The 27877-nt window shown below is 34.4% G+C and overlaps 3 protein-coding genes and 1 long non-coding RNA gene across 5 annotated transcripts in view; 3 read left to right on the top strand and 1 right to left on the bottom strand.

Annotated features, from left to right (window-relative positions):
* Window positions 1–27147, bottom strand: part of LOC111051833 (hormone receptor 4) — a 41704-nt gene extending 14557 nt beyond the window's left edge. The window contains exons 1-5 of the mRNA XM_022338405.2: window positions 26907–27147; window positions 21319–21423; window positions 11903–12011; window positions 3699–4587; window positions 2648–2850 (exon numbers count right to left, since the gene is read on the bottom strand). Coding sequence (XP_022194097.2) covers window positions 2648–2850; window positions 3699–4587; window positions 11903–12011; window positions 21319–21423; window positions 26907–26955 — 1355 coding nt within the window. The 5' untranslated portion in view covers window positions 26956–27147. The remainder of the gene's footprint in view (window positions 1–2647; window positions 2851–3698; window positions 4588–11902; window positions 12012–21318; window positions 21424–26906) is intronic.
* On the top strand, window positions 6429–7313 carry LOC120352287. Its single transcript, XR_005571750.1, has 2 exons — window positions 6429–6566; window positions 7062–7313. It is a non-coding gene; the product is annotated as an uncharacterized LOC120352287 (long non-coding RNA).
* LOC120352286 (vicilin-like seed storage protein At2g28490) lies at window positions 7625–9896 on the top strand. The gene is made up of 3 exons (XM_039432197.1): window positions 7625–7758; window positions 8757–8955; window positions 9745–9896. Exons 1-3 carry the CDS (start codon window positions 7744–7746, stop codon window positions 9756–9758), a joined length of 228 nt encoding a protein of 75 aa, XP_039288131.1. The 5' UTR covers window positions 7625–7743; the 3' UTR covers window positions 9759–9896.
* Window positions 10496–15072, top strand: LOC120352285. 2 transcript variants are annotated; one of them, XM_039432195.1, is made up of 3 exons: window positions 10496–10615; window positions 11025–11226; window positions 14559–15072. In XM_039432195.1, the coding sequence occupies exons 1-3, from the start codon at window positions 10604–10606 to the stop codon at window positions 14654–14656; spliced, it is 312 nt and encodes a 103-aa protein (XP_039288129.1). In that variant the 5' UTR covers window positions 10496–10603; the 3' UTR covers window positions 14657–15072. The 2 variants fall into 2 exon arrangements, with proteins under 2 accessions (XP_039288129.1, XP_039288130.1); XM_039432196.1 differs by lacking the exon at window positions 14559–15072 and adding an exon at window positions 11521–11878.
* Window positions 27148–27877: the final 730 nt, after the last annotated feature.

The raw sequence follows: 27877 nt of genomic DNA, 5'->3' as shown, positions 1-27877 counted from the left end.
AGACGTTTAATTGTGGGTGAAATTTGTTTTTCAAAGACATGCTACTTGATCTAAGAATTTTACTTGGTTTTCATTGATTTAAAAAATAACTTGATTTTTGAGAACTCGTTTTCTTATCAACTAGTTGATCTCCGTTGAAAAACAGTTTTGGTGACTTTTCAACGACCCATCAACTGGAGGCCTAGAGTGGCCACCTTGGACCGGGTTGTTGACTGAGTGTCCTTGTCACAGACAATGATATTGGCCATTTGGAAAAATCGCGGCCAACTGCAGGTCTTTGGTGGGGTGAGGCAGATACACTTCAAGGAATTACAATAACCCAACCTGCCTACGCAACCAGGTTAGGTTACGTTTATGGAAACAGTTTTATTATCATGTCTATGACAATGGAGACGAGTTGGGAACATTGCACAATTGCTGAGGAAGTTGAAGATGAGCGACAATGCTGGAGAGATAGTTGTGGAGGGTAATGAAATGTGAAAGGTTTTTGTTCGAGTCATGGACAGTCACAGTGTAGGCTACTGCAATTGAAGAATAATTAGATAGGTTATATTTATGCCTTCATATGAGATATGGAGAAAATATAGAAAACCACAGGTGATATTTTTGCAGATCCTTTGCTTTGTCATCCAATTGAAGGGGCCGCAAAAGTTAATTCACAAAAAAAATGGAGACGCTATCAATTTATAGATCAGAAGAATTTTGAAATAACAAAGACTAAAACAACAAAGACACATTTTATCTACTACAATGTTGTCATAGCTGTAATTTTAATCAATGCATGATGTTTCATATATTTTACATGAGAGTGATTTTTCACTGAAAATCTAAGAATTTGGAGAGAAAAGTATTTTCATAAGTATTACATAGTAAGTTTTACATAGGTGCATTGGGATTGAGAAAAATAATATAGAAGCTACCTATGTTGGAAGTGTATTCAAAATAAATTTTTAACGTTAAAAGAGGTTTGAAATCAAGTATTTATTCATTCAACAATGACAAAAACATTGAATATTGAAAGATTATACAGCTCAAACAAAAGTATGCAAGATTGAATATTGGAGGAATGCCAGTTTACAGATTTTGGATGAATACAAAGGACCTACTTTCACTGCTATGCTGCAGTAAGAATAGAATAAAGTGGAGTTGTAGCTGTGGTTGAAGGGAGAGGATGCGATCATTTTAGTTGATCTACTATAGAGCTACTAAAATACAACTATTGAACTATACACCTGTATGGTAGGTACGTATTTACTAGAAGTAGTTACTATTTCTTTAAAGGGTTGACATTTCTTCTTGTGACTTGTGGCAATAGGCCACTGATGAGAATGACGAATAGCATAAATAATTCATTCGAAAATTCGAAATCTTTTCTTCTCAACTTATCTCTTATGTCAAGCGAAATAGCATTGACGAGCAATCTCATTTTTACTATTGTTTACAGCTCGCTACCGTGTTTACAATCGCTCTCCTTCATTTTGCTTCCAACAACACTCTCGCATTCACAGCTAATTACCAATAGACAAAATTAACTATTGCTGTTGATGGCATGTCGTAGTGTTTCTGCACGTACAACTAGATAATAAAAAACTAGAGGCGGAAAAGAAATGGCCACCATTCATAAAAACCTGTTTACTACGCAGTTACAACTAGTGAAATAAAACGAAACCGAGAGTAAAACCGACGCGCAGATGTAACGGAGTTCGTCGTGCAATTTTCGAGCGCGTCGTTTGAGGTGAAGAAAGAGAAGGGGAATGAGTGAGAGAAATGAGAGAGACTGCGAGATACACAAGTTGGAGGCCAAACCGAACGAGAGGAAAACAATTTCAAGGCGATGAATAGACATTCTGGCCTACGATTTGGTTATTATTTCAAGCCTTTTCCTTTCCTTCGTCATTTGTGCGTACTTTATCATTGTCAACGGCTCTCATTAGTAGTTGCTACTTGCAAACGAACAATAATGTCTATTCTCCATTGTCATACTGCAATCTTCTCATGAACCCGTGTAGCTCTATCAATCATGAACACATTATTTTTCAATACCCGAAGAATACTACTTATACTTCATAAGGTTTCAATACAGTGGTGAAGTATTAGGAAAAGTATGCATTGTATAAGAGAAAAATGTGCCGAATACCTATTCTATGAAATTGATATAAGTTTACAATGACAAGTTCAATCGTAAATTTGAGAGTGCATGTCACTTCATGTCCTTTGAAAATACATACAATGAAAAATGCAGCTCATGATATTTAAATAATAGCCTTTTTCCCATTCAATGCTCTTTCATTCTGATTAGGACAAACTTGATAAACTCTCCGATAAAAAAATAGAAATCTGGATTTACTCTAAATAATTAATAGTTAGCCAATGATATTGCCTTATTTAGAATTCTAAACATTGCAAAAATCCTTTTTTTGTTTTATTCTATTGGTAGGGAATATACTGATTTACTATTTTCTCAAAGGTTCTACTATCTGTTATCTATTTTATAACATCAAGTGTTTTGTCATGGAAGACAACATCAATTCATATTTTATATCATGAGATTAAGATCCAGTTTTTCCATAGTCTACTATGAAGCATTTGATGAAAGACGTCTATCTAGCAAAACTTTGCAAGCTTAAAAAATGCAAGTTAGTCTCACCCTTCACAGGTGATGATGCCGTAGTGCAGGCCGGTGGCTTTGTCTTCGCAGATCATGCAGATCATCGGCTGTTCATCCTCCTCGTTCTCCTCAGGGTGCAGGTTCTGCACATGCGCCGCCATCTTCAGGTGCTGCTGCTCCCCGTTCCTCAGGATGGGGGGCCAACAGGGGGGAGATGGTGATGATGACGTCAGGTTGAGCGCCTGCTGGAAAATTCAAACAAGCAATTTTGATTTTTTCAAAAATTTTATTTTGAAGACTATGAGGTGAGATTCATTTCAAACTTCCCCCATCTGTTGAGTGGGAAGCATTCATGTATGAGGAATGCTAACGGTAAATCTCACTGCAGGAATGAGCTGACAAGTAGCCACGTCACGTGAATTAGAACACTTCCAGTGCTATCACAATGCTAAGCTCTTTGGATCGTGTGAGATGGAGAGAGAAACATTTTTAAATTTAGGAATGGTTCGAAAGGAATGCTTCAAGCAACATACATTCAGAGAAAAAGCAATTAGGACGAATAATAGAGACAAACGAATGATCCATTATAAAACTGAATTGGAAATTGTTTTGTTATTTGAAAAATTTCCTAGTTGAAAGGGAAAGGGAGAAAGAGAATAAGGGACAATAGCGACTTGGAAAGTAGGCAAAAGTAGGCATTCATTATCGGTTAACTCAAAATAATCTTAAAAGAATAGAGTATTTGAAACAAACCTGAGACAGCCAATCCCCAATTTAGGTATTTGGAGTGTAGTGAATTGTTGAAAATAGAGAGACAGTTTCAAGAGCTTTGTTGCCGAGAGCACAGAATCATTTTTTCGGTAATAATTATACTGTATGCTCAGTCTATCAATTATGAAAAATTTTAGTTTCAATTTGATCAGAAGTACTATCTTACAATTATAGAGAAATATGCAAATTTTCAAATTTTGTATACTAACATGAAGATAAGAAATGAAAATCTTATTTTAGGATGTATATTGTAATGTCTTTTTGAAGAATGAAATGATTTTAAAACTTGAATGAGAAGATATTGAATGAGTGTACCGACCTGAATCTGCTGTGAGGGGGGCAGCTGGGAGAAATCGCCAGCCCAGAGCTGCTCCATGTTGAGGGGGACGGGGAAGGGACGCATGACAGCCTGCTCCTGGCCGAGGTTGAGGAGGAGGTGGGCTGCCGACTCCTCGGGGTTGCCTCCGCCCGACGAGCTGGTCGACGACTGCGAGGACCAGGACGACGTGGAGGCGTGGTGAGGGGTGGTGGGGGTGGTGTTGCCCGGCTCCACACCCGGATGCGACCACACCATGGTTCGCACTCCACCCGCCTCCCCCATGATCACGGTCGGCGTGTTCCGGGAAGGCGCCCGTTGCTGCGGCGACGGCAGCGGTGGCTTCATCGTCGTGGTTGTGGGACACTCGGTTGCGGCAAAGTTCACACCCCCGATCAGTTCCGGTCGCACCCCGTTGATGCGGCCCGTCTGCATGGGGGCGGCTGCCCAGAAGGCTGGCGGCGAGGACAGCATCATCGGTGTGCCGCCCCCACTCGTCACCACCACACTGGACACCGGCGACACCACGGGACTATGCCTCTGGGCCACTTCACCAGCGCTTCCTCCTCCATCAAAAACACTGTGGTTCACCTCCTCTTTGATCTTCACCTCTTCGATGCACGGTAGATTGACGGGGCTTGGTGATGCGGATGACTGAGATAATGACGGATGACTTGGTGATGCGGATGATGATGACGTCTGGTGATGATTTTGGTGATGATGGTTTGGGGAGTCGGTGATCACGTGACCCTGGACCACCCCCGCCCCCTGCACGGCCCCCGCCGCCGCCTCCCTGCTCCCCGGACTGCTGATGACCGTGGTGCACACGTCGCTCGGCCTCTCTATTATCTCAGTCTTCGGTGTCACTGTTGCCGAGTCCGGTGACGCTGTCCTACAACAACACAAAACAAACAAAAATCGACCGTGAATTTTTTTCCATAAAAAAATACTCCAATGAGCACTGGAAACAGTGATAATATTAATTGTTAATACTTTTATCATGGTGAGGATTATGCCTAGATGTGTCCTAGGCGTGTATCTAGGTAACGGGAGGGATGATGATGATGATGATGATGATGATGATGATGAGAGATGAATTCAATGATATATCAAGAAAGGATAGATTAGAATAGGCCCTACATTTTGGGAGATAATCTCAATGATGAATAAAAAAGGAATAAATACATCAGGCCCTTCAATTATCTTCTTTTTTATCTAATCTATGCTGTCAATGAAGAAGAAATTTATCTTCTCAAAGATAAAATATATAAATCAGAAAGATAAATTTCACTGTGGATCAAGAATAGTTGAGTTCTCATCGGAATAATCTTCTCTTCTGATATATTCTCTTCTGTTTCTCCTGCATTTTCACCTGCAGCCCCCTTAATTTGTTTTCTCACCAACCGCCACTAAATGGTTGGAAGGTTTCAACTCAGACAAATTGTGATCGAAAAAACTTATACTTGACTACAGAAAGGAGATAAATTCAGAAAAAATCAATACCAAAGAGAAAAAATCTCTATAAATTTGACACGCTGCAGTCCGTACACGATTTACTAAAGATTATATTACTACAGAGTAATGTCGTTATGTAATATTGATGTGCCTAATGTTTGTAAACTCTGAACCTCATCGATAATATTGTCGAATTGAGTTACCCAATTATGCAAGGCTACAGTGGTCATTAGCTGTAACCCTTTTGATGTAACATTACATTATTTACAAACCCCAACAGTATTTAAAGGTAGATTGGGTTGAACGTATCATCAGAACAGATTCAACTACAACAGATAACATAATTATAGTTCTAGTCAAGTGGTGGTGTATATCTTTTTACCTACAATGTGTTCAATAAGGGTGAGTTTCTTAATTTATAAATTTCTCAATTTTTATCAATATGAAGAATTATCGAGGAATTGAAAATTGTTTTGATGATAGACGAAATAGAAATTTCCTCAAGTTTTTTCTTGAAGGTTTCACTACTTATGTATTATTTGAAAGCTATTGACAATAATAATTGATTCTTCTGATTAAGACAAGAGTACGCTTCTCAGTTCTTGAATATTCAATAATATTGTTTACTGATTTCTTGACTTCCATGTTGCACCTGCCAATTAATTTTCATCAATCACGCATTCTTTCATTATTGAACGCCACTAATTTATGAATATCATTCATTCATTAATTATCAATTGAAATGAATGAATGCAAACTGATTCACTGAACAGTGTCTAGCTGAAAATAATGATTAGAAAGTATCAAAGTCATATGTGTGTCACCTTGTTAAATTATTCAATAATTGTCATTCTTGTCTGTTAATTGCATTTGATATACTGCACTGCAAAGGATAAGAATTGATAAATTCAAAAGAAACTATCTGCTACGAGTATTATTGAGAAATGGTGAATAAACTGCTTTTCATCTCTATTTTATTTCAACCGAAAAATAGGAATGTTGTAGGAGACTGACTTACCTATAATTATCATCTAGATAGTCTAAAGATTAAGTTATATGACTATTTTATAGATATATCTTAGTTGATAGAATTGGAGCAACATTTATATTACTGAATAAATTTATATTTCGTTTTACAGTATTTTCTCTCTTTATTCATCATTGCTGCCTTTTTCTGCCTTGCACAAACTGCCCCAGCAAAAGAAGAAGAATCTTTGGAACCTGTTGATGATTTGCAAACCGCCGAGTTCTACGGATGGGGAGATCCATGGGTTGGACCTTTTGGACCATGGGGAGGTCCATTTGGACCTTGGGGAGGACCTTTCGGACCATTTGATGGACCGTTTGGTGGACCATTCGGAGGACCCTTTGGCGGACCATTTGGAGGACCCTTTGGAGGACCATTTGGACCTTTTGGTGAGAGACATTTGTTTTTCTAATCTTGATTCTTCAAACTGTTTTGAATAAATTGTCTCACTTTATTAAAGAAAATAATCTGCAGGTGCATACTATTCTCCAAATCTGGAATTGGATGCTTTTTGTACTAGGCATGAGTTTTCAAATAAAAACGAAGGATATTGTTTGTTAGTTATGTGAGTGATTATAATAGTTCTTGAATCAAGACTTATCATATTTATTTTATAATTGCCGAATTGAATGAATAATAATCTGTAACAAAATGTTATCTTGAGAAGATTTAGTAATACTTTATTACTGGAATAGGTTGTAAAGTTAATGGGTAGTAAGTTGTTTCCAGTGAGCCGCCAACTAAACTCCATGAAAACTCATTCTATAAACGCTTTTACGCTAAACATATTCCAACCATGTATTGATAATCCTTTATAAGTAAATTCTACCCTAAATTCTTCCTTCATCTTGAATAGTTAATATTTGAAATGTTTAATTTTTCAGGACCCTGGTAAACAACTGGATGAGAATGTACAGCGGATCAATGGATACTAACAATTTAAGAACATCATTTTGCTTTGCTTATGCCAGAATATGCATGATTTGTATATAATTAGTCTTTAAATTTCGACTTTTCATCTGATTACTATTCATTAGTTCAATTATATCACTATCATTATCAGTTCTTCACTTATTCTCATTACATATGAAAATGTTTAAGTTATAATTTCATAAAAATAGTTTTTCCAAATATGATTGTGAATTTCATTCATATCTCCTGAAATTTTAAAAAGAATTTCCACTGATCAATTGGAATCTAGTAAAGAAGTATTGGAACTCAAATTAGAGTCCCATTTTGTAAAAAATACAGTGACTTAATGTATAGTTATAGTATAGATTTACAGATTCAAGTTAAGGTCTTTTTGCTTTATTACTTGAAGTGAGTTAAACGTTTTATCAGATCTATTTTGGGGAAGCCAAATACTAATTAATTACTTTTCATTAACTATCCTGTTTGATCAATAACAGAGTATTAATACTGATATGAAGAATCTTGAAATAACCACATAATTACGGAAGTATTCATTTGTTTAATTGAGAAATTTGAGTATATAAGCTGCAAGATTCGCTAGTAAGTTATCAATTGTAAGTCGGCTCTGCCTTGATCAAGATAGACCAATCGACCATGTCTTTCAAAAAGGTAAGATTGCTTATCTACTCAGTAAATTTATTTTCTTTATTCAGTTTCTTTCAGTATATTTCTCTCAATGATTAAACTTTTTCTTTCAATTGTATTCACTTTTAATTCTGTTTTTTTATTGTGTTTCTGAAAATTTACTCAAATAGGTCTATGACATTAGTATTTATAGTATTATTTATTTATTTACTATAATATTATTTGAAATACAGTTTTTCAAGAGTCAAACACTCTTTTAAAGATTCATTCAAGAGTCAAACACTCTTTTAAAGATTCATTCGAAAGAATACAATATTGGACAAGAAGTTTCGACTATAAATCAAGTACCAGCAGAATATTAGATTTTCATGGATAAGAGGTTTCAATATCTCGTCAGAATTTGTGACTTTTTCATTGTTCAATATGGATAGATGATATTTGATACTATAATTGAGTAATTATTCTATCATCCAGAATAAATGAATTATTAACGAAAGCCTATTAATGAATGATAACGAATTTTGTATAAAAACGAAAATAAATTATTGCCAATCATATTATACAACCTTTATTTATGAGTACTGAATATATGGAATCATTGCCAAACTTCGAAAATAACTATTTTATATCAGTCATCGCTGTTTTTTAAAACATTCCATCACTTGGTATTTTTTTCACATTCTTTGATAAATAGGAGTTTTGAATTTTATTCTAATGAAGTATCTTCTCAAAGACTTAGTTTTATTTCAACAATCTGTTGATTTGTGAAAGCCTATTCTCAATCGGTTTTTAAAACAATATTATCTATTGCTTGCTACTTCAAATGGATAGAATAGCATGGAATATGTTCTTCTCACAGAAGAACAAATAAATTAATGGAGCATTTATGAAACCAGAAACAATTGAAAACTAATTCATAAATTACTATGAAAACCCAGGCGCCTGCATTAAACCTCATTGATTTGCTTTTAAACGTTCAATTATATTGGAATCAACCAAATAGAATTACAATTTTTTTGCAGGGTTTTCTCTTAGTAGCAGTTCTAGCGGCAGTCATTTGCCTCATAGCAGCTGCTCCTGCCTCAAACATCCAGCAAAAGGAAAAATCGGAGAAAGATGACCTGAAAGCGGAAGAGTTCTGGGGGTGGGGAGGTGGTTGGGGTGGATGGGGTGGTTGGGGCGGTTGGGGTGGATGGGGTGGTCCCTGGGGAGGATGGGGAGGTGAGTCTTTCATTTTCATTTTAAATTTCATAGAAAATCGAGTCTTTTTTCCAAAATTAATTAGATTTACAAAACAAAATCCCGATGTATCCATACTTTTTATAATATGTATTGAAAGAGTTAATTATATTAGTATATAATCATAATCAATGGTAATTTATCAAAATTATGAAGTACAAACTGACAACAATTTTGAAACCAGATGAATGTAGGTACTAAAGAAGCCTATTAACTAATTATTATTATTATGTCAGGGTTTAAAATTTGCAACTTATATAAGTTATTATATCTGGCCGAATATATTATAGTTTCTTCATAAAGTAGGATACTTCGTGGCTGTGAAACTTGAAGTAACAATCTGTGAGATGATCTGTGTTTTATCTCACTCAGTATATTCAATATTTCAGAAATATTAATGGATTGTCTGATAGAGTATTCTAATTGGGGTACTTGAACAGTTCAATTATTATAAAAACCACTAATACCCTCTTCATACTTTTCCATATAAACACAACAAACTAGTTTCAGCACTCATGCCATTTTTGATCATTACACCAACTCATCTGACACTTGTTTGAGGCAATGAGTGCTGTTGTGTTTATATGAAAAAGTATGAGGAAGGTACTAGTGATTTTCATAATAATAATTAAAGATCATTCAATTTTATAATGACACAATTAAAAAAAACTTTAAAATCCATGAGAATTTATAGTTTGTATATTCAGCAATAGAGGAGAATCATCAATTGCTATTTGCATGGTATGAACATTTATTAATTCTTGCTTTCAGGATTCTGGGGATGATCTGCAAATCTACATGAAGACAACATAAAAAAGATAGTTTCTTTGGTATACAGAATAAGTTCTGAATTATATTCTTATGATTTTATTGTAATTAATATTATTGTCGAGTAATAGAATAAAGAGCTTCATATTATTTTAGTCGTTGTTGTTATTTCATCATTCTTACCTATCAAATCTTCTGATAACATTTTCGATTTAAAACTTGATTTTTAAATATTCAGTCATAAGAAAATGAATAAAAAAATTCTAAACTGTGAATAGGGCTTTGGGAAAGTCATATTGCAGTGCACATTGGATAATACAATAATTGATATTATTCGAACACAAACTCCTCCGATCATGGAATAATTAAATTCACTATGAATTATTATTCAAAAGAATAATATAAACTAGAAAATATTATTCCAACAAAGAAAAAGAGTACATGCTAACTCCTGAGCTCTATCAAATTTGTTCGAAATTGTGCGAAATTTTGAACTTCTAGGATTAGTAAATTCTCAATGAATTTTTTATTTGATAGAATATGAACCATTTAATATCATTCTAACAAAGAAAAGCTCATGTTAACTCCTGAGCTCTATCAGAACAAATGATTAGTACGCATTGGTCTTAATCGACTCCATTCGCTAACAATATGATTTAAAAATAATTTCATTATCAAATATGAAAAATGAGCGACTAATCACCTGTCAGTTGGAAAACTATAGATATTCCTGAAAATCGACGTCACAACAACCATCAGACCTTAGTAGCTAATAGACCAGAGAATTGGCCTGCTGGAATATAATAAGAGGTCTGAATAGACGATTCTACATTCACATTTGTCTATCATCTCACAAGCATCAATGTTCAAAAAGGTGAGTGGAAATTCAAATTAAGATATCAGTTTTTGAAAAAATCAACATTTGAACAGTCTGAACTTTTGAATGCTCAAGGAACATTCAGAATCAGAAATCAGAGTTTGAATATTCATAATTCATTATTAGCATTGCAGCTTTCACCTTATAATCCGTTAACAAAACACCAAACATCTATAAATTGTGTTAGTTAATTGAAAGTGACAATTTCAACTCTCAGTTAAATTAGAGGGTACTATTCGTATCTTTCCAATAAATCCAGTTGTGATAATATCAAAAATCACAGAGCAATTAACACCTTCCAATTCCTGTTTGATCATCAATTATTATTGAATACCAACTCATTTAATTGAAATTATCTTCACAATAAAACTCTCCAAGACTTACACATACATTTCAAATCTTTCAGATATGTATTTGCTTTGGAATTCTTGCAATACTAGCAGGATGCTTGGCTGACACTCAAAAAACACCAGATAAAGGTGATCTGAAAACTTCTGAGTGGTTCTGGGGATGGCCCTGGAGTTGGGGAGGGCCCTGGAGTTGGGGAGGGCCCTGGGCATGGAACAGGGGTTTCTGGAGTCGGTTTTGGGGGAGACCGTGGACTTGGCGTGAGTTGAACTACTGCATTATTATAATATAGTTTTATGTGCTTTCATTCTTTGAGCTCTCTGAATTGTTGCATTTCTGCCACTGTATATTAGTTATATCATGTTCAGATGATCTAATGTAAGTGAATTCTCATCATTTGGAATTGAATCGAGCAGTAAAGACCATCTCACTTGGTGGATAAGTGCAGTATCTAATCTATCTAATAATCACCTCTGCCATTTAATGATCTTCCAACTTTATCATTTTAAATTATTACAAAATCAGGTCTTCATTCATAACTTTTCTTGTTGCAGGTTTTTGGTAAGATGATAGCCATTAAAAAGCGATCCCAATTAAAAAGTACATTACGGTGAAGAAATCCAATAATTTATTGGAAATATTTAAAATTGTACTCCAACAGTTCTCATGCAGCAAACGTTTTTGTAATGCTCATCATAATTATAGACTTATGTAGTTTATTAATTTAATGATAAATTAGTGGATTATCAATCAAAGAGAGACAAAATATCTACAAAGAAATTTCATACAATGAATTCCTTTCTAAAAATTTTGTAAATCCAATCTCTTACTGTGAAGAGTCTTTTGAATAGCACATGAAAATTCACAATAAAATATTCTTCAAAAATCAATTAAACTTTATTAATAAATGAGGATACATTTTAATTATTGTATTACCTTTGTACTGGGCTGGGACTGGGAGAATGGCGGACGATTTCCAGCTTGCAGGGTGACCCAGGACCTGTCATATCAGGGGAGGAGGTACTTGTATCAGCAACACTTTCTCCTACAACAAACAGAAAGCACATCATTACATAACTGTAACATGTAATTGACTTCATCTTCCAAAACAATGACATTGCAGATACGCTCATCGATTAAGAGTTGAATTGATTAAGATAAATCTTGCTCAAAACAAAACAGAATGTAGCGATATTTATGATTCTGGCAAATAAGTGTAGATGATTCTAGCAGGCTCAGGCCCGGCTGCAGTCGTTACATGAGTTAACTGCCTGTTTTTAACTTTATGTGACGACTCTGCAACCGGGCATCAGTTTGATCAAGATTCAACATAAATTATATATGATTGTTTAAAAACGATAGATCATGGTTTTGTCGAACTTTTCACATTTAATTTATCACTTCAATTTCTTAGGCCCACATGCACCATCTCACTTTAAACGGAGGTAGATCAGCTGTTCGTTTAAACTCGGAATGTTCAACGTAGATGGTCCATATAGCAGCTTAGTTCGTTACAGTATGAGTTATGGCATCTCAAAATTTATTCTCGTTGACTAATAATCATATAATTTATTATGTCTCTTGAAAAGCTCACTATATTGTGGTGAATACTATATAAGAAATATCATGATTAGGAGGTGTAAGGAACGTTGCTTTTTTCCAGTGTGAAAGTATGTTAAAAGTAGGTTAGTTCAATTTGAACAGGAAAATTGATAACAAACGCATTAGGAGTACAGAAATTATCGTCCAACAAAATAAGTTGATTGCTGATCGTTACGAAGAAGCATAATTTTCTTGGAAACCTACAATATGGCAGAATTTTGTAGAGGAGTAGTCCATAATAAAGGTGTGGTGAATAACACTCTTAAACATGAATCATAATGTGTAAGTCCTAATTAAGAAAACGTCAATTTCACACATCGATCTAGAGTTCAGTGAGAAACGTTAGCAACGCATGTTCACAGCATATAGTATGGCAGTTAATGAACGCATGATCGCAGGCTGTTTGCACAAGCTGCTCGCAAAGAACCTTGCAGCGTTTGTTGTGTTGTGTAGTATCACGTTAGGGGCGTACATTTATAATAAGTATACTACATAACCTAGCAACAGTAGGCTGCAGCCTAGCGAGGTGTCCTAATTTTCGGTCAAAGACTCTTTCAGGTAGGTCTCAACTGAACACATTGACCGGCCTTCAACCTGGCTCTGCCGAGGCTCTGCCTTGGCTCTGCGGAGTGTATGGAGGTCTTGCGTCCAAGGGAAACCGTGTTCGCCAATAGCGAGAGCGATATACGTGCAACAACCTTGAGCTGCTCACTACTACATTATCATTACGCTGTTTTGTACGATAATCTCGGAGGAGTTTCCCAAATTACTACAGCGGCAGAGGATTGTAATATCGGTAATGAACCAATTGACCTACACAAAAAAGTTTGTGATAGCTCACTCAGAGAAAATAATTTTATTATCGTTGGAGCGAACTCTAAACCAACAGGTGGTGGAAACAGGTGTATAGATAGAACTGCAGTATTCAATTCTCAGAACAGAATTGAAGTGCAATTCATGTGTGAATAAAATGAATTGGAAATTCAAATAGAAACTATATCATATGAATATTACATCGGAAAGCATATCACATTATAATGAGATACTTGTCTCGTTTGTTACACTATTATTAATCTGCAATGTACAAAAATAGGATTCATGATCCACTCAGACAATTAACAGTTTTGGTTGTGCACATTACCCGAATATTTGACAATTCAAAATTCAAATTCAAAATTTATCTTGAAAAATATTACTAGAAAATTAGTTTGATCATTGATAGTTAAAATAAATAATATCAACTCTTTCATAGAATTTGTTTAAAGACATATGAATAATAATTTTGAAACATCTCCAAGAGATCAACGGATGATTGGGACTATGATGGAACTTATACATCAATGTTTGTTCGAAATGAAATACAAAACCTGGAATCGAAAGAGCTTGAATATCTACCAACAATATATTCCCAACATCTTTTGTCAGAAGACAAATTATTAATTATTGGTGAATGAAATTTATTTATATCACTTTTATTGTCACAAATGGAGAGTTCATAGCCGGTCTGAGCTTTTTGGAAAGTTCAGTAGTAAAACAGTTATATCAAAGACAGATTCAGAATTTCTCTAAATTTGTGGAAAATTCCGATCGTATTGCAAATGAGTGTAAGATGAGTGAATGTAGTTAAACAAAAAAAAGTTGGTTTTTATGACAATACGTAAATGCTAAGCTCGGGTTCCGAATGATTTTGGGTTCCAAAGAAACTAATTTTAAAGAAAATAAGAAACAAGTTTAAGTTCAAAAAACTAATTTTCTCTTCGAACGCATTATTTTCAAGTGGAAGCTCAGTTCAAACGATTTCCACAATCATTGAACTTAGAACATGAATTTTCCGTCAAGAATCAGTTGCAACAACAGGAAAACCTCTTACTGCCAGCATTTTGATAGTTATTGTTCGGAGCTTTAGCCGCGAAACGGATTCATGAAGGTGATCGGTAGCATTAACCCCGGTTATCCTCAGGCAGGCATTCACTCAAGTCTGTTTTTCCAGCGGAGACCTCAAAATCGCACGGCAAGGCTGGCCAACCTTGCTCAGGCCATCGGCCCTATGGCAATGAAACCAACTCTAGCGGAAAGGTTGACAACTAGACGCAATTGGTGGAATCAAACTATTTTCCAATAATAATCCACTGAACCTTGACAGGATTTCCGAATAAGACATGTTGATGCATTCATCATTATATTGAACTAGTTTGGTGACGCAACAGCAACGAAATATTGATGCAGGAGGAAAGACGAACAGTAATTTCTGCGTCGCTTATTGCGTTGCTGCAATTCCTTACGGATTAATTTCTCAATATTTTCTAGTAGCAAGGTCAAGGAAGCCTATTTTGCCAACTAAATAGAACGTAGTGGCAGATAATTCAAATATTTCTCAATTTCCAAACCTGTTAACTCTATTCTTCAATATACTGCAATTATTACATTACAATAATAATCTTGTTACCAGTATTGTACCGGTATAAACTTAATGAAACTAGTGGAGTGCCTTTTATCACATTTGGTATTCCTAGTAAACTATAAGTGATGAGTCTAATATAGCAATAAATTTGACCGTTACAATAACTTAAGAAATTCACGTTAAATCATCGAAACTACTGTGATGTAGGTTTACAAATTATAATATAAAATTGAACATTTTATGAATACCTATCATGAAAATGAAAACTAAGCAGTATACTCGACGTATAGACACTAATTAAAAATCAAATCAAAGCGCATTGAGAATTCTCTGTACTCATTCTGAAATAACGCACAGTTTGAAAAATACAGTAATATTAATATAAAAATAACTATCATTTTGGAATTCGATCAACAAATAAAATCTTTACAGTTTCAAATTCCATATCACTCCAGATCGATGAATTATGAAGATCAATTCAGCACCACAAAATGCTAAGCAGTATTGTATTTTTGGAAGAATCATTTCGAATTCAATGAGTTTTTCGAATGAGACTGTTTCATAATTCATGAATGGCTGATTTATGACTGTGATGAATTAATAACAAATCTATTTCTTCTATATTGTATAAATCTCTACCCTAGATAAACTTATTACATAACACTTATGCCATGATTCAATTTTCTACGGAATGATATAGCTCAAATAATAAGTACGAGAATGATATAAGCAGCGTTCATTTTCATATGAATTCAGAACATGCTCATGGGATAACAAGATTTGAATGAGAAAAGGAAAGATGAATTTTGAGAATGGAAAGATGAAATTGGAGAATATTGTAAAATTATTCTTCGATTTTACAGAATTTGCATAATGATCCCAATATATTCCTTGTGACTAGCTGATTCCCTACCAAGTTTTATAAGATGTGTATTTTAGTGTGTGAAATTGATAAAATAATCAAATTATAGTAGAACGAGTACTCTAATTTCATGAATCTATCCATCTATTTCATGAATAATTACAATCTGAAGATATACATTTACGTCATCAACTTAAAATTCCACAAAAATATTGCAGTACAGAGACATTGCTATTAAAAGAAATGAGAAACATGCTTACGGGACAGTAAAAAAGCTGTTCTAAATTTATTCGTCATTATAGTAGGTGAAAGAAATGTCGGTGACTCTGAGTCGCTTATAATTAGAGTCGAAATAGTGCATTCGCGTATTTTCCCGTAGTGAAAACTACTAGAATAGACCTTGTAAAAACTACACACGAAATATCGTTCAGTCGAAAGTATGTCACCGTATTTCCTTGAACTGTGTTCGTTACCCACTCGAGAGGTGAACGAACCCTCAAATATTGACGAGCAAAACACTTTTTAACTATTGATTTATCATAATTTACAACGTTCGATGTAAGTTATACTTTTAAATGAGCAACTGTAAATATAGTTGGAGATAGCCGTCCACTCAAGTAGTCCGTTATGTTGAAATGATAAGAAAAGTTATTGTTCGCAAAGGTGTTACTTGTTTATCGCACTAGATTATTATTAGTTGTCAGACTTGAATTGAATTTTTGAGTACAAGAGAAAAGACTTACATGCGTAATTCCAATTTCTTTCTGCTCATCTACTTCGATAACTTGGAAATGATATAGGAGAATAAGGGATCATTTTACTTGGGTAATGGAGTAGAGCGTACCACTTTTGTTCATCGCAGATTATGAATGATATCCAGATGATAATTGGACTAAAATGATATTCTAATTTGTGTGGAAGCAGCAATTGATAACTGAACCAGCTTGGTGGCAATCCTTGTAAAAATCTTCAAAAGTTTGAATCACTCAACTACAAGAACAATGAATGCAGTGAAATTCAATAGGAACAAATAATCTTTTAAATATATATTTTTTAATCTGATTGAACACTAAATCAACAATTTAACTCATGTTGATGATCCTAAAACGTAAGAGGCATGTGACAGAAAACCGATTAATTCAAACTCTTGATGGGTATAGTAGTTGCATTTTCCCGAAAATTATTGTAATTCGTGCAAATAAACGTTAATATTGAAGATTCTGAACTGAAATGAGAGAAAACTGCAGACTTTCTAGCCCAAAATGTCCTTCAAGAATTGACGTTTTTGAACGTCCATATTATATGACATTTGAATTTATAGGCTCGGGTGCACAAAAGCCTGTTATTCTAACCTGCCTATTAAATCATGGTTAAATTCTACGAAAACCAATCAGAGAAGCTTTTTCTGAGAAGAAGACTTCTCTGATTAGTTATCGTGGCATTTAATCGGGATTGGAATTTAACAGACTTTTCTGCGACCGGATGATAGTTAATTTACATTATATTGTATCTTTCACATAACAAGAAATTTAGATATGATGGTGTTTGAAATTTTTAAAAATCATTCCACTCACCAAAAAGTATACGCTCCATTTTCAGATATAGATCCATTTCCGCGTCAATCAACTGACTGTTCTCCATTTTGTTTTGATCTGACGAGTTCCCTTTACAGAAATCTTCAATATTCACATTGGAAATCACATCCTGATAAAGAACAGCACAGCTTTCGATTTCCCTATATTTATCGTCCCGTATTGTAAACTCCATTTAAATAGCTTCCCACTTCTGGACTCTTGTGATAATTTGAAGTTAATGAATGAAAATGAGGAGATATTGCTCTATGAACACTTGTTTGTGGACACTAAATTTATAAACAAATAATATATGGCAGTGTAGAATATAATTCCAAAATTACAGTCATTCACTCTGAAGGATTCAAAGTATCAGAAACAAATTATTCGACTTGAAAAATACACCACATTTACATCAAAAAAGAGATCATCGATTCATTAGTTCTAGGAACTTCATATTAGCTAGTGGTTCCTTTATATTTTCTGGTTTCACTATCACATTTCTACTAAAATACAACCACAAAAATTACTTTCCCATGTTAGGAGATATATCTTTTTCCACCTGCATTGCCGGTAACATTTTCTGGTACATTTATTCACATTATTCAAGAGTTACTACACGCATTATTCCACGAATTATACATTAGATCGAAAAATTCAACTAGCAGTTACAGATTCAATTTTTGCAGACAAAATTTCCGCGTTATCAGATTCCATTCCTTCAAGTTACACAACACAATCTCACACTTATTTTCACTTTTTTCCTCTGATTCACTTTTGCAATTGATTCAACCGATTCAGGCATTCCAAAAAACTATTTCCGGGTTGACCTTGATATCCATTTCCACTTTTTGACACGAGAAAAATGAAGTTTCCTTCCCTAGTTTGTTCCACTCCAGTATTGACCACTCACCAATTTTCAAAAATAATATTTTTGATGTGATCATTCCAGATCTCACAAAACTCAGAAACTTAGCATAATGTAGTTATCTTTCACTAGTTTAAATCTACAGGTTTTCTCATCACATTCCTACTAAAACTCAAGCAGCTCGTAGATACTTCACCTAGCGTCTCATAACTATTTCCGGGTTATTCCTATTTATTCAAACAAGCGCAACAAAGTTCACTTTTGATTTTTCCACACGATAACTATCAGAAATATCCTACCCACTTTAAACTCCAACACTCGCAATCACTCACGTTCCAACAACTGACGAACAAAGCAGCAACCAGCCATGATAGAGCCGTTATGATTCAGTTATTGCTTTCGATACCACGACCTATTCACAACTCGTATTCGAGAAACCTTCCGCAACTAACGTTGAAACGAGATGGATGGATTGAGAGGTGGGGGAGCGAGCGAGGAGACAGATATGAAGAGCTATGTAAATGCATTTTATGCTACGTTTCTCAACAGAAACGAAGTTGACGACCTTCGTCGACTTGAGAAGCAAACAACGGAGAGCGAGATGGAAGATGCGGTGATTGTGCAGGTGCGACAGAGAAGGAAACAGTGGTTGCATGCATTCTCTCGAGGCTATCCATCTATAGCGTTACAAGAAACATCGCATCACAACATTATTTCGAGTAATATCGCTTAATAAAGGCCAATACGCTATTATATAGAGAATACTTTAGATACTCTATTACTTGATAGTATTATAAGATACTATAATGTATTACTAGAGAGGACTTCTCGATAGTATATTATACAGAGATGACTACTTGATAGACGACTTAGCCAGTTCTATTACACACGTCTAGTCAGACCCGCCTCTGCTATGCAACTAATGATAAATTACCGGTGTGCATATTTGTTCGTAGAAATCCTATTCATAGATATAACTGGAAATCGAACGGCCAACTCGAGTTTCCCTTTAAGAGTACCGTTGCTTGGCTCATCGTGGACAATGACTGACTGCCATGTAAATGAAATCATCGATTCCGTGAGAACTGATAGGCGAGTAGGATAGGTCATAATGTGTTGAATGTCATTGTCACTCCTGTGATATCATCAGCTAATGAGAATCTGAGGTTGATGGTCGAGCTCTTCCATAGAATCGTCGGTCAAGTTTACCAATAGTTGTGGAGAGGTTTACTGTATTATTAAATCTCAGGTTACTAATATATAGCCATGATGTCTGGAATCGATCAAGTTTAGAAATATTATTATAAAAACTTCATCGTTTTATTGAGAATCTCGGGTTGATAGCCGCTTTGTTTAGAATTACCGGTCAAGTGCATCAATTGTTCTGGAAAAATTAGTTGTTTTTTCCGGAATCCAATAAGCAGAAATGCTGAGTTGCAGGCACTTTGTTTGGAAATAAGTGCAAATTTATTATGTAGTTCTGAATAGCAAGTTCATTATTCACAATATCTATTGTTATAGATTCAGAATTTTACCACGTAGTTGTATGGACTTGACATTTATTTTTCATTGCATTATATTTTTCAATTGAATTTATCTATCACATATTAAAATGATTATTAATAACGTTGAATAATTGAGCTTATAAGTAAGTTTGTTCAATTAATTATTTTATGATTGAATTCAACTCAATTTTATTCTAATATAAAATTGTTTAAATAATTTAATTAATTGAATATATGGGTAAAACCTATCTGGATGGGGGCATGGAACGGTCAAGAGAGAACAATACCCCTCCTTCAACGCCGGTGGAATGGGAAACAATAACTGTCAACCCATGTCAATGCTCAACCAATATTAAACAATAGATCTCTTAATGCCCCCATCCAGATAGGTTTAGCAGCATAAAATATATTTTCAAAACCTTCTCCAAAAGCCACCACTCTGGTCCGCAACTTACAACTCGACATAATATATATAATTTAAAAAATATCAATTAGCACAAGGAAATTAGCTCTTTGATAATTAGAATAGGCTCAAAATTGTGTTCCATAGCGATGGAATTCAACTATTTTTCTAAATTTAATGAGAATGACTTGAAATATGTGTTTTGAAACAATATGTCGTACATCTCTGATAACCTGATACGAGTTATATTTTACCCGAATATATATAAAAATTAGAATCAAATCGAATTAATTAATTGTGCTTAATTATAAGAAAGTTTTTTTAATTAATATTATTCTATAATCAAATTCATCACAATTTTATTTTTACATAACATTGCTTTATTAATTTAAAACAACAATATTGTGTTCTCACTATACAGTTTTGTATTCTAAATCAATTTTTCAATCATATAAAATTGTAGACATTATGATATAGCAGCCAATATTACTGTATTGTGTATATGTTTTACAGTGATATCTATCACTGTATAATATGTTTACGTCAATGCATTTCAGATAAAACATTCAAGAAAAGCTTGAGTTGAACATAACAAATCAATAGCAAAAAGTGATTCAATAACAAATCACTTCGTTGTTTGTGTTATTCACTTTTGTACGAGAGTACTTCCAAGCATAGAAGATTATTCTTTCAGATGCTGGTACTGCGTACTCGTATTATTTGAAGGAGCAGCTTATGCAAACATGCAAGCATCACTCACACACATGCATGGAAAGTTTTGCGTACCCTGTTATTGACAGTCGACTCACCATGTAACAGGGCGCCAATGTGTAAGTAAAGCAACGCCTTTATAACTTGTGATTAGTTATTAGAATCAAACCTAGCTCAATGTTTCCACAAATTATTCAAGTAGAATGACGAAAAGCTCGTGGCTCCAATCTATAATGAAGTTTAATCAACCTGTTCGCTTTAAAACTTCTAAAATTGATTATAGAAGTAGGGCAGTTTGTTAAAATCAACTGATTCATCAGACTAAAATAAAATAGAAGATGATGGTTTCTCGATCTATACAATAAACATCAAAATAAAATTTCTCAATTTTTAAGTTGTAACTGAATAGAGTGAATAATGTATGCTTACCATCGCTGCTACACCTGGAATCAACTTTTCGTCTCTTCAATTTGATGTCCTGATACAGGCTCATTGTGTCCAGGTCACACGGGGTTCTCGTAAGGGTCATAATTCCTGTAAAACAAAAGTAAAATTGAAGTTTGTGAATTTCAAACATAGAAAATGATGAATACTTGAACTCTGATTGAAGTTCAAGATATTGAAAGCTTGATAGCCTTCATAATTCCAGCACCCAGCCTAAGAATAGTTCCTAAAAACTGAATTGGATGGATCCATATGGACAGTTTTCAACACATTCTTTGAAATCCTGGATATTACATGTTTGAATGTGAAAGTATTACGTTCAATCTTGTTTGCTCAATATAGTTATTGAACAATCCATTGGATAAAGTAGGCAAACCGAATATCAAGGAATAAGAAACCCATATATTTTTCATCGTCTCCTCAATGATTAAAATGGATTCAGCGTTATTTTTGGGATCAAGGTATGCCAATAACATGTTACTTGTTGAAAATTGCCCAATTTTTTACTATTAATAAAGACCAGACTGCAACATATTTTAGGCTCGCTCTCTCTCTCTCATAAATCAAATTATACGGTACTATAAATCTTTCAAGCTATACCTAAGCTATAAAACAAGTAGATAACTTGTGACCTGTTGGGTTTGAGCGAATCAAGATATATAAACGAAAGGCTTGAGTGAATAATATTCTATTGTTTATTATATCTTTTCAAAATCATACGTTCTATTTTTTTCAAAATGACGTTATAAGAATGTCTATAACCTCTAACTTGTTGAACAATCCGGACTTCTGTTAGCAAAAAATATATATAGCTTCAACGAACGTGACTATACAGTATACCAGGATTAGGAAGTGAAAATCCTGATCACCCATATCACGGTTACGCAACCGGTTGTTCTCCAAGTTTTTGCCTGGCAATTTCTCTTTTACGTAAACTCAGCTGATCAGCATTTATGCGTCAAGTCCATTAACCTGAGATAACCCGTTACTGCTATCAAACCTCAAGAGACCGTGATAACTTTTGGTAACCTTTGGTTTGGAGAAGGGGCGAATCCAAAGGAGGGAGGAAGAAGGCTGACTCAGATTTCTACTCCCACTGGAGATAAGTTATAGCAGAGGCCAAGTTGTAAAGATAATCTCTGGGAAACAGGATTTCTAATATAAAGTTCACCAAGTTATCTACTCTTCAAGTGAATTACTTCCCATCAGAACATAGTATTACCATCAAGACCAACATTTGTTTTGTCTAGTAGGAAGGTCTTGACTGATTTCTTGTACCTTATTATATAAAATAACAGTAAAAAGTGAAGAATACAGATAAAATCATAATAATCATTTTATGCTGATCTATCCCGGAATGTAGACTTCAAGTGAGAATAGAATGAGTAAGATAGATTAATATATTTTTCTTTCAGTGAAAACATCAATTTTCATAGCCATGAAGTCGTTTGAGAATTATATTCTCGCAAAGTACTGTTTTTCACCAGATCGAATTGTCATAAATATTCTTGTGGAGTTTGATGAAATTCATTAAAAATGGTTCAATACTTGTCCATGACTCTTTTAACGATGAGATCAATAATCATGTTGATCTCCTTAAAAAAGGTTAAAAGACAAGATTTTAAGGAATTCAAGCATTTCGAACAGAATTTCTGAGAAAGAACTCTTGTACTATAGAATAAGAGGCTCCCTGATACCATGAAAAAATGTTTTGAGGTATAGAGTTATTATACATCTGAATATCCCAGCAAAGAACGGGTTCATGGCTATTCATAGTAGACAGCCAACGTATTTTAGTATGAGTAGAGACTGAGTATTGAGATTGCAGAAATAGACTCTCTGCATGAAGGAAGCTCTGAATTTGAAGAAGATTCTGTACTTTCATCTATCATATTTTATTATATCAACCATTCATGAAGTATTCCAGCATTTGATGTCATATTTACATAATATGGAAAACGAGTAGAAGATAAACAATAAAAATGAGACAACTCGCTTATGAATTGATTTTGGAAAAAACATATTAAATTTATGAATGTTTCTGATCTTGCAGATCCCACTGTACAGGAAATTTCATAACAAACATATTTCCAACTTATTGCACCCATTCAAATCCACCAGATTGTCTTTTGAACTCCACATAGAAAATTTCAAGCATGCAATGAAAATCATATAAAAAGAAACATGAATTAATCTGGAATTAATTTTCAAATATTATCCATTAACAGGCAAAAAACATCTCACACACCCCAACCAATCTTCATTTCTCACAATATTATTATCGTGAGAATATTTTGTAATTTGGTGAAATTCCGCCCTTGATATACAAAACCGATGCCTACGTGCCGTATTCTTGCAACGATAGTTCGTTGGTAGCAACCAAACTCCCACTTGCTTGATACAGTGTCTCACAGCTTCATTGAAACCATCAGCTTCCAGTATCAGGATTGGGTGATACGCAACAGGTACCGCGTATCAAGTGAGCGCTCTATTAATAAGCACGCGTTTGTGGGACGGCCGCGAACTGGGAGTCATTGCTCTGCAACTAGGTCAAGGAGTTTTCTGTTGCAACAACCTTCCGCTAATCAATCGTGACATTTGATGATACCACCAATGTTGGCCTGCTCTCAGCCCTCAACTTTGCTACTGGCTCTACCCCTCACTAACACCTGTGTCATAATGACCATTTTTATTGTCACATAAAGTAGGAACAATGTCCAATTTTTGGGTTATCTGCTATTGTTGGATGAATTATATAAAGTTGATCTGAACTAGCATAGTAATTAAACTGCTGAAGTGACCAAGAATAAAAAGTATGAGGTCGTAAATGAAGAATAGAATGTACTCTTCATCAACATTATTTGAGATTATAAAGTTGGAATATTCAATACTAAAAGCGAATTATCTGAAAAATTAAAAATCTAATTACTCTTCTTTTAAAACTTTTATTCACATCATGTTTCACTTGTTCAAAATATGTCGAAACTTGTTGTAAATAAAAGGGTACTTAGATTTTCAATTTCCAGAAGAATAGGAGTAGCTCTCACCAAAAATTTAATATCCATGTGTGTATATTATAGTGGTTATGACATGTATTGAAAGTTCGAATCCTCTGAATGCATCAAATGTCAAGTGTCATGAGAGCTGGCTTGATAATTACTGGAATATATATGTCCAATTATGAATGGAATATTGTAAAAACTTTCATTTTGAATAGATTTGGTACTGATGATTGATTATCTAGTTCTCAAATTAATATTTGGAGAACCTATTCCTACTTGCAGAAGCGTTCCTCAGCGAATAAATCACATGATGCTTTGTTCTTTTAAATTATGACTTCAATTTGAATTTAAATAATCCTTGAATTCATACATCAATCTTATATTATTCACCAACCTTCTCCTTCGCTATGACTATTAACAAGAATGCATCTGAGCTGGTCAACAGGAAAACTTTTGTCGGGAAATATCCTTTTTTTTAATAACGAGGGGGATGTAACATTGGAACAAGGGAATGTAGCCTTTTTCATCAAAACATGAAAAATTATGCTATTCATCCCTCTGTGAAAATCGAACAAGATATGAAAATGAGCTTATTGGAATCGATGTGGTTTCAGCAATGATCGAACTTAAACAGGAAAAATATTGTGATAATGGAAAGAGCAGCTCTGCTTCTATTTTTAACAGTACTCCGAATCTATGAAAAAAACGATCCTATTTGTTAGTTTGAGTTTTCAATTTATTTCTCTATACTCATACGTATGTAACACGGCCTATTTAAGCTCTATATCTCAATCACGCAAAGCTAGTGGCGACAACAACACAAAATCCTGCGCTCTCAAATACAATCCCCATAATAATCTAAATACATTCAATGGTTCCTAAAATAGTGAATTGACGATTTTCTAATTGAAAGATTGTGAAAGTAATGTGATCGAATCAAGATATTCCATGTTGACCCTTAATCATCAAAACATTGGAAATTATGTTATATATCTCTGTGAAAATCGAACTAGATATAAAAAATGAGCCTATTGGAATCGATGAGTTTTCAGTAATGATCAAACGTAAACAGGAAAAATATTGTGATAATCGAAAGAGCAGCTCTGTTTCTATTCTGAACAGCACTACAAATCTATAAAAAAATTGTCTACTCAGTCATCATGACCTATATTACTGAGCTCAGGCTGTTGACCCATAGCACTTGAATTTTATTCGACATCAAAAGACAATAGAGATTCAATAACAAGGCAATCTAGAGTTTATTCGCACTAAATTTTCATTTTTTCCTCACTGATTTTGGGAAATTCGCCAATATTTTGCGCTAAAAAAGTAATCTTTCAGTAGTAGAACATGAGAAAAAACTTGGAAGTTTTTATCTTAAATGACACAGTTAGAGAATGATTAGATAGTTGCAGTAATGATGTCAGCATGCAATAATACTATAAATTATGTCAATAAGCTAATAGGAAACAGTTTTATAAATAAATTGATTGAACTTTATTGCCTGATCGACTATTATGATCTTAGGAACGAAGGCAAAAGAGAATGAGAGAGAATGAAAGGGATAACGAGAGATGAATAGATAAAGATAGTGTTATAAGAGGAGAAGTTGGAGAAAGAGGAATAGAAGAGAGTGAGAAAGCGTGAGATATTTTGATCTAGTGTGTGAGTGTGTGGGTGAGGGAAAAGAATGAGAGACAGAGTTTCAGAGATAGGAAATAGTGAGCTCCGAATTTATGGTATGGAGAATAGAATAGGTGATTGAGAGAATTCGTAAAAACATTCCACATTATTCAACAATTTATAAGCAAGAAAATTTCAAATAAGAAATAAAATAACATTTTGATTTAATATGATACTTTATATTTGTAACAGTAAGCATGAATCATTTGAATATTATCAGGAAAAGTAGGTTGTTTCCAATTATTTAAAAAAGACAACGATCTACTTATTTGTCAATAAAAGAGCTTCATAAATGCAGAGCTTCAAGCACAAATTCATTCCTTGTAGGCAATTTCAATTCCAAAGCATGAGTTCACTGGTGATGTGACACCTCTATAAAAATACCACAATTCAATTACATGAATTCTCAATTCTCTCATCAAACCGTGCTGAATACTCAATTACAGAAGGCATCTAATAATCGTTTTTGGATTACTCGTGATCCTATGCTAACTTGATTCTAGAAGCAAAAGTAATAATAAAGCATTAACTGAAATAATGTAGACTGTATTAACTATGATTTGTTCATTTCCATACATTTTTTGAATACACATTCAACATTGTGATTTGTTCCACGAAATAAAATTAATAATTTGAAGATAATCATCATCTTGATTTTTTTGAAATAAGAATATGTATGAATTTAAAATACATATAATTGAGTATTCAAATACCTCATTGCATATTCTATGATATGTTTTTGAAGGGACGGATTCAAAGATCCAAAGGTTCAAAGAACCTCACACGTCAACCGAAGCTTATTGTGTGTCAATCTATGATATAATAATATGATAATATTCTATGATATAATAATCTATTCAATCAATCTTTTCTCATGAGGAAACTCACCAGCTAGAAGTAAATGAAATCCAACATCAGATTTAACAACACTCGACATGATTCGAGGAGGAAAAGTCAACAAACTCTGAGATCGGAGGCACAGTATTCCATTGGGGTCACATAGGGAAACATCACTATGGACAAACAGTCACTTAACACTATCATAACCAATTATGTCACACACAATTGTCACATATTAGAAATATAAACAACAAGAATTAGAAAATAGTGAAAATTTTCACCGGTCACATCTCTTGCATAGTTTTTCAACTGAGTCTGAACTGATAATGGAGAGAGGTGGGTTAGCGAACCACGGCGGTACCAGCTAGGGAGATGTGACGAAATAGTTTCTGTCTCTGTCGCTCGGCCGTAACGAGGGCAAACGGAGTGAGACGGAGAGCGAACGGGAAGGGATGCCTTGCGGTTGGCTGGTTGGTTGCCGCGCCAAGGGGTAAACAACAAACCGACGAATGGTGTGAAGAGGAATGGGGGAACTGCGGAATAGAGGTAGAGAGGGGGTTGGAGCGGTGCAAGGCCCAAACGTGTCCTAGAACTTTTCCTGGATTGTTACCACACCTAACCTTGTTTGTCTCTGTTTTGCGTTGCTCCATCGTTACGTGGAAAGGGAGAGGGGACTAGAAGCTGTCCTGAACTTATGATGCCCTGTGGAAGGCGCCTACTAATGGCAACGTTCGCTTTCAGACGGTAAAAATTAATGAATTGGATGAATGTATGGGTTGAGAAAAGTGAGGTGGAATAAAAACAATATTTGACATTGGAAAGTGAGAACCAGGGGTGGTTTTGGAGCTGACTTTTGATACTCTGTGGAAGGTGTCAACTAACAACAACGTTCGCTTCATGATGGTAAAAGATAAAAGTTCATTGTTGTAAGAGTTGTTGAGTTGAGTTGAGATGTAAGAGTTGTTGTAAAATTGAGTTGTAATTCATTGGTAACATGGGTTATTCTATAAAACAACGTT

This window comes from Nilaparvata lugens, chromosome 7 (assembly GCF_014356525.2).
Source record: "Nilaparvata lugens isolate BPH chromosome 7, ASM1435652v1, whole genome shotgun sequence".
In the NCBI taxonomy this organism is placed as follows: Eukaryota; Metazoa; Arthropoda; class Insecta; order Hemiptera; family Delphacidae; genus Nilaparvata; species Nilaparvata lugens.
This window is presented reverse-complemented; position numbering and strand designations above follow the sequence as displayed.